Here is an 8,057-nt window from a genome sequence, read left to right as displayed (position 1 = left end):
CAACTATACTCTATTGTAATGTGTGCCCAATATCAAACCCTAAGTTAACTCTATTCTAATTATGCTTATGCTATCAATGGCACATTAACCCATCCACCTTAACCTAATATGCCCAATATCAAGCCTTAAGTTAACTCTATTCTAATTATGCTTATGCCATTTAATGGCACATTAACCCATCCACCTTAACCTATTAGATGTCAGATGCTCATGGATAAACTCTCTCTCTCTCTCTCTCTCTCTCTCTCTCTCTCGTTTGAACATTTTTGGAATTCATAAATAGGCTAACATGGGTTCGTCGAGGGACTCTTGTGGAGGAGGAGTAGTCTTTGCCCCATTAGGTGTTGATCATCTCCTCTCTTCCCTTTACTCTCCCGTGCATGTGTAGCACTCACCTATAAGAGGTGCACATACGTGTTCTCTTTCCCTCTCTGCATCTCTTCCTTGTGCCTCTCAAATATACATGCTTCAATTTGCTATTTTGCACATACTTTTGCATATGTTTTTCATGGCCGTTGTGCTCTCTGCTTGTTGTAAATACAACTTCGGAGTTGAATGCTATAGCATTAGTGATTTATTAGCCTTTGATTTTAATGATCTACCGTCTCCACAAGCTCTAATAACGGGCCATGGAACAATTCTGTAGTTTAGGAGCCCTTGATGAGGAAAAGCTTTGGACAAAGTTGGGAATGAAGATGGTTGAGTTTCCTTTGGAACCTCCTTTGTAAAAAATGCTGTTTGCTAGCATGGAGCTTGGCTACAATAATGATATTTTCATCCTCATTGCCATGTTATCTGCACGAAACGTTTTCTATAGGCCTCGGGAGAAAGAGACACAGGCTTACAAAAACAAAGCAAATTTAAGGGGCCCATTTGACCCTTTTGGCTATTTACAAGGCATGGAAAGCTTGAATCTCTGTGGAAATGTCACTCTCTCCCTCTCTCTTGTTGTTGCTCACCATCATGCTATATGAGCGTTTTAGTGATGCCATCATGCCAATCTCTTAAGTTAAGAACAACTCTATGTTAGCCTGAGCATTTGTGTTTAAAGTTAAGACGGTAATAAGAGCCTCGAAGGCTGTTTGCAGCCTCACTGTTCACAAGAGGCGGAGGTAGGAAACTCTACTGATTCGTAGCAAACATGAGAGCCGCCAATTGAGGTTCAACCTCAGAGATCTACATTTTGCACTGCAAAAGCAGATGGAGCTCTGCATTTTTGGGGGGCGGGGGGCGGGGGGGTCGGGCTCGTTCATCTTGAGGTGGGTCCGAAAGTTTGTAGCCTCCTTTTTGCCCAGTGAGAGAGCGCCACCAAGGCAACACGCCCCTTTCCTTACCTCTGCCTCTGCCTCGTTTGATCCCAGCCTTATTCAGCAGAAGAGGCATTTTCCAACTTTGCCGATTTCGGAAGAGTTGAGACTCACAGGCAGCATTTGCTAACAGAAGCAGGCTCCTTAACAGTATACAGCAAGGCGCCAAATCTGAGTACGTTAGCTTAAACCCTGCCCAGTGCCCATCGACGTGCGAATGCGCTCTTACTTGGCAACTCCAATTCAATGGCACTCTGGCACTTCAGTCAGGTCGAGTCTGGTCGAGTCGGGAGAGCGGCTCACTGTGAGAGAGAGAACATGCGGTGCACAAAGATGCCATGGTAGCACTTAATTTGCTGGATGCTGCTGCTGCTACAATACAACCAAAGCAAGATGAGCTGCACACGCATGAAAAGGAGAAAAACCTCCAGAGGCACTCGCCCAAGCCTAGGCCCATTCTGGCTGAACCCTCCAAAAGTCCAGTTGTTTCCCTCTGCAACCATGGCCTTCTTGATCAAGCCGTCCATGCCCTCTCACTCTACGATCCATCATCATCTTCTGTGTCCCGCAGTACATACATGGCCCTTCTCAAAGCCTGCAATCGAAAGAAGTCTCTTCTGCATGCAAAGCAGGTCCGTTCCCATCTCGACGAGCATCATGTTTGCCTCGAAGGTTCTCTTGGTGACTATCTGGTGGTCACTCTTGCCAAGTGCGGTGGTCTGAGAGATGCATGCCTCATTCATCATGGATTGTCTTTGCGAACTGTCTACTCTTGGACTGCCATCATCACCGCATTTGTGGACTGTGGTCACAGCGAGGAAGCACTTCGCCTGTATCATAGGATGCGGGAAGATGGTGTTGAACCAGATGATTTTACTTTTGTGAGCCTTTTTAGAGCGTGTGGAAACATTCTTGATCTCGGACAAGGCAGAAAGCTACATGACGAAGCACGGAGCAAAGGCTACCACATGGACCTCTTTGTGGGTGCCAGCCTCATTACCATGTATGCTAATTGTGGGTCAGTAATTGAAGCTGAAAATACATTCTGTGGCCTTCACTCTCGAGATGTTGTGTGCTGGTCAGCTATGCTTTCAGCATATGTGCAACACGGCCAGGGAGAAAAGGCTTTGCTTCTCTACCGTCAGATGCGACAGGAAGGTGTCAGGTTGGACATGCAGACATTTGTAGCTGCTCTTCAAGCTTGCGAAACTCTCGGAGACATGGAAGAGCAGAGTGTGAAGACTATCACCCTAGAAATTACTCGAGCATTACATGCGGATGCTAGAAAGAAGAGCTTATCTTTGGACCTTTATGTAAGTACAATATTGGTAAGCTTGTATGAAAAGTTTGGGACCCTGGCAGAGGCTGAGAATGTATTTCTGAATTCACCTGAAAGAAATAGTGCAATATGGACGGTCATGTTTTCCGCTTATGTACAAAATAATCAAGCAAAGAAATCTTTGCAGTTCTATGAGCAGATGGTAAAAGCAGGTGTTCGCCCAGATGAGCAGACATTTGTGATTGTGCTTCAAGCTTGCTGCATTCTTGCAAGAGAACAATCTGTCAGTGATGCTGGCGTTCCAGCCATGGATATAGTTCGGGCCATACATATGGATGTGCGTTCGAAAGGTTTTTCTTCCAATGTTGTAATTGGCACTGTCCTTATAACCATGTATGGTAAACATGGGTCCCTTTCAGAGGCAGAAAAGGTGTTTAATGAATTGTACCAGCGTGATATCATGGCATGGAATGCCATGCTTTCAGCATATGCAGAACATGGTCAAGAAGAAAAAGCTTTTTCTCTGTTTGAAAGGATAAAAGCACAGTCTATGCCACTCAGTGATGTTACATTATTGTGCACTTTACAAGCTTGCAGTGAAATTGGAAGCCTGGAATTGTGCAGAGAGCTTCATTTCATCATTGTTTCTGCAGGAATGGACCAAAATTCTTCTTTGACCAACACTCTTATTCATGCATATGGGAGCTGTGCAAGCATGGCAGATGCTCAAGCAGTCTTCAATAGCTTGGAAAATAGCGATGCTGTGTCGTGGACTGCATGTATAACGGGCTATGCAGGAGTCGGCAACAGCACAGCTTGCTTTGACACTTTTGATCGAATGGTACAGGCTGATATGAAGCCAGATGCGATCACATTTGCTTCGCTGCTGTCTGCTTGTAGCCATAAAGGCCTTGTTATCCGGGGTGTTGAATACTTCCATCACATGACGACTGACTGTGGGATAGCACCAGGTCTTCAACATTTTTGCAGCATGGTAGATCTTCTTGGACGTGCTGGTGATTTTGAAAGATTGGAGAACATCTTACAGGGGATGAATATACGGCCAGATCTTGGCTTCTGGGTATGCTTGCTAGGTACGAGCAGGACCCATAATGAATTGGATATAGGCAGAACAGCTTTTCGTGCGGCTATGGTCTCTCAAATTCAGGATGGTGCGGCATTTATCTTGATGTCTAATATTATTTGCAATGTTGGCTGTGGAGGTGTGTAGATGTTTTTGAAGATTTAGATTTAGAGTGCTTGTGAGCTCAATGATTGATCACATCAGCTTGATGATGGAAAGTGTCACGGCGCTCAATTTCCTGGTTGAAGTGGATTATCGTTGGTTAAACAAGTAACATGTGTGTAAGGTGTATGTATCCATTAGGTAACCTGAACTGAGGTACACCTTTTGCACAGGCCAGGGACCCTTTTCATTAAAAGGTGATGCTACTTGTCAGAATATTATTACATTCTTTAGTCGTCAAACTTGGCTTCTCACACGCAAGCCTCTCATCTTTACCATGAGACAGAATCCAGACCTCTGGCATCATAAAGGGGCTTGCATTAAATTGAGAATACTCTTCTATTTCAATCAAGAAGAGCCATTCTATAGGGTCAATGCAGCATCTGTAATGGAAAATCTAACAATAAGACTGGCTTTGTGTCTTGTTTCAATTGAGAAGAGCCATTTTGTGGGGTCAATGCAGCATGTTTCCATTGGAGAATATTGGGATGGAATCACTGTGGCATCAAGGATTGACACTGAGAGACCTGAGCTGTCGGGGACATTCATTCATGTTGAGTATGGCCGGGTCAGGAGAGATGCATAGTCCAGCTTGTTGGACATGAAGACCTATCCTTGGGGGGCTATGTGTAAGAACTCAGTGGGAACCATGGATCGGAGCTGGCTGGGTACTTCCAGGTCTTTTGAAGCTCTAGGCTGATCCTATGTCTACAAAAGCTTTTTGTTCTGAAGTCTATGTAGCATAAGTAGCAGATTTAACAGGAAAAGATTAAGACCGCCGGCATATTTCATGGATTTCATTCAAATCACAAGATTTGCACAGGCAATTTCTTGTTGAGTGCAGTAACAACTTCATCAGACCGCATCATAGTATGAGAGCCATCTTTGTTGATGTGTGAGAAAGCTTCATGTAGATAGTCACCCTGACAACCAATTTTTTTCTCAAAACAATATGCTAAGCTATTATTTAAAGTCAACTCTTAAAGCAGAAACACATTCAGATGGTGTGCATATGCAGGTAGGAACCACTTACTTGGAAAGACCTTTAGCAGCCCTTGCAGTAGGAACTGTTGAATATGCTTAATCTATCATAAGTACCATGTTTGGCCACCTTCCTATGGCAGAAGCCTGGATGCTGTCTTTTGAAAGACGCTTGCTGGCTTTTGAAAGACACAGACTCTATCCTCCTGGTTTTCAGGCTGTTTTGTTATGAAGCAAAGGTTGTAGGAGGGTGCAAATTGACACAATACAACTTTTAAAGAGAACCATGGACATTATCTTTTTCTCAATATAGCTAAAAGGGCAATGCCAAGGTATAACTTGGTGGCTGTAGGTTGTACAGAATGAGCGATGGTGAGATGGAGTGGGAAATAGGAAGTGATTGCTCCAATATGAAGGAGGTGGATGACCATGGCCTCTTGTACATATCCTGAAACTGTGGAGTGATTTCAATCCTCTTGGATAGTCCACCTTAGAACAATGAATCGACCAATGCACCTTGTGAGTGTAGGTGCCCTTTTCCTTGTGAGAATTATGTATAACAATTGTTATACATAAAGAATCATGGTGATGGTTTTCTCAACGTACCTAAAAGGCTGTAGATGGTGGGAACCTACCCTTGGAGTGGCGTCTACATAGCAGAGTTACTAGTAGTACCAGTAATTACTAGTCGGTAACTCTACAGTCAGAACTCTACTCTACAGGTAGACAACTGGTTAGAACCTAGTGTGGGCGCTTATAAATAGGACCCGCTACTTTCATTTTGAGGATCTGACTTGTAGGTCTTTCACTAAGCTTAATTGTATCACAAGAGTCGTCGTTGGAACTCTTGTACTGTTTTGTAATTCAGCACTCAGTGTAACATCAATTGTACTTCTGAACTCATTAATATGAACATCGAATTTTTATCTCAAGTTCTCATCATTTGATTCTATTTTTTCAGTTTAGTTCAGTTCAGTTGTCTGTCTTACTTTTCTATCTAGTCTGATTTCATTCATTCCATCCGATCTGATGTCTGATAGGAACTAGTCTCCTACTTTAGAATTCGGAGACATTCAATTGTTTGTAATGCTGCCACGTCGTTTGACACGAGGAAGGAGAACGACTACAACGTTTGTTTGATGACTAGGATCACATTAGCATAGTAGTTGAGGAATCCGAGTAAGAATTTGATGGAGAACTATGCTTTGAGAATGAGAAAAATGATTCCAATCCAGGGAGAAGAGGGAAAGAGAGACATTGGGCTTCTTAGCATTTAGCACATTCGAGGATACGCCATTCAGAGAGAGCTGAGAGATGTTCTCTTCACATGGGTCTTGGCATGTAGATCACAGGGGCAAAATAAAGGATCACACGGTGTCGTGCCGCTCCACTTCCATGATGGAAAAAAGAGCAAAGAAATGCAAGCTAAGCTTCTTTGAATCCCACACATTTATTGAGCAGTGATCAAGGCTTGTTAGATGCGGCTTTAAAGGGCCAACAGATGCCTTAATGATGCTAAAAAAGGAGTATGCTTGAAGTGAGCACAGATGGGAGTTTATGATCTAGAACTGCGGTGCTTGAAGTGCTCTACTTGCCTGTCTTTACGGCTCGTCAATTGGAGCTATGGTGAGGAAGTTATGTCAGTTTGAAGTTTGAGTTGATGCAGACCCGTACTCGATTGAGCAACTACAACTGAGAGAACAGAAATGAAGTGAATGCATGGGGCTAAAGTGCTCACTTTGTGGAGCGTGTCGGTCTTTTTAGATCACCAATCGGAGTTACGGTTACCAAGATATCGCCATATTAAATTTCATCGGGCCAGTTCCATACCAGTTTGGATGGCTTGGTTGGTGTGCCATCTGGGAATTTTTGAGGTTCAACCAGGATCTGGAGTACAATGCAATTAATAGACCAGTAAGTGCTCGAGGAGCATCTTGTCCAGAATGTCATCTCTTGGAGTGCATTGAAAGAGGGGTATGCTGATGGATCGATGCTCGACACTATCGAGGTCGAGATGTATACATTTGATAATGTTTTGATTGAACGTATATAAGAAGTAATGGACACTCGAGAAATATATTGTGCCAGGAAACTCACTCGGGTGTTTCTCTTGTGAGATCACTTAAAGACTGTGCTAAGAACAAGAATTTGTACCAAGGAAACACGATATATGCTATATTCGCGATAGTGGGTTATTTGAAAATAACACATATTTAGACTATGCGTCACTCAGTATGTATGTCCAGTGTGGTGTACTTGTCGAAGAGAACCAAGTTCTTGATGAGCTTGCGGTCAAGAATGTTGTCTCCTAGAGTGCATTGATTGCGGGAAATGCCCAGCAATGGCAGAAACTTGGTCGTGCTTGGCATTGTTTTGGTCGGCATGTAAACCAAATATGGTATATGTGGCCACCCAAGGAGTGTGAAGGGGAAGAAAAAAGAGAGGGATGGCGTGAGCAGAGCTGCGAGCAGTGCAAGAGGAGGTGGAAGAGCTCGCGTAGGGCTCTATGGAGCTCGGTTGGCTTCGACCATGCAACGAAAGTTGAAGAGCTTCTCAAGGCGCACCTTTTCGGCCCAAGCTTCGGAAAATTTTGCACCGCTCCACAGCCGGGTTGCCACATCATCAATTTATGGTTTTTACGCTCCCTAGCAACGACGACGCCGTCGTTGCTAAGGGAGGGGGGGAAAGCTAATAATAGGGGAAAGTACATCCAAGGAGAAAAAGCTCACGCTCTCGACCAAGAGGAGTGGAAGGCTCTTGAAGAGAAGTTGAAGGCTCTGGAAAGGGAGAGCTCGTACGTGAAGAAAAGGAAGGGAGAGCTCGGACGAGAGCATGAGCAAGGGAGGAAAGGAACTCTCTCGCTCTTGTGCATGAGCGAGGAGAAGCCTCCCTCGTTCTCGGACAAGCAAAGAGAGTTCTCTCTCTCTCGTTCTCGAACAAGCAGAGAGAGTTCGATCTCTCCCCCTCTTGGATCACAAGCAAGACTCTCTCTCTCTCTCTCTCTCGGGTCAGAAGCAAGGTCAAGCCTCGATTGAAGAGGCCGTGTTGCATGAGAGAAGGGTGCTCGAGAAAAGGCAAGCAAGGATTTTTTGACCTAATAAAAAGGGAGAAGGCACAACAACAGGAGTGCATGAGCAAGCTGGGTGTCTCTCTTGTGGATGAGCAAGCAGCGAAAGATAACAAGAGTCATGAAAGCTTAAGCTATCGGTGAGCTTGGCAGAACCCTTTTAAGGGAATTTGAAGA

General features: G+C 44.2%; 1 protein-coding gene across 1 annotated transcript; it reads left to right on the top strand.

Annotated features, from left to right (window-relative positions):
* The first annotated feature begins 1,123 nt into the window (after positions 1–1,123).
* Positions 1,124–5,251, top strand: LOC147461144 (pentatricopeptide repeat-containing protein At1g15510, chloroplastic-like). The gene has a single exon (XM_086508764.1). The coding sequence runs from the start codon at positions 1,646–1,648 to the stop codon at positions 3,815–3,817; it is 2,172 nt and encodes a 723-aa protein (XP_086364890.1). The 5' UTR covers positions 1,124–1,645; the 3' UTR covers positions 3,818–5,251.
* The last annotated feature ends 2,806 nt before the right edge of the window (positions 5,252–8,057 follow it).

The sequence above is a fragment of the Adiantum capillus-veneris genome, chromosome 3, assembly GCF_014529385.1.
Source record: "Adiantum capillus-veneris isolate H3 chromosome 3, ASM1452938v2, whole genome shotgun sequence".
Lineage (NCBI taxonomy): Eukaryota > Viridiplantae > Streptophyta > Polypodiopsida > Polypodiales > Pteridaceae > Adiantum > Adiantum capillus-veneris.
This window is presented reverse-complemented; position numbering and strand designations above follow the sequence as displayed.

What these genes read in the sequence shown, in the direction of transcription:
- LOC147461144 (XM_086508764.1), top strand. Translation starts at nt 1,646, where the DNA reads ATGGTAGCACTTAATTTGCTGGATGCTGCTGCTGCTACAATACAACCA.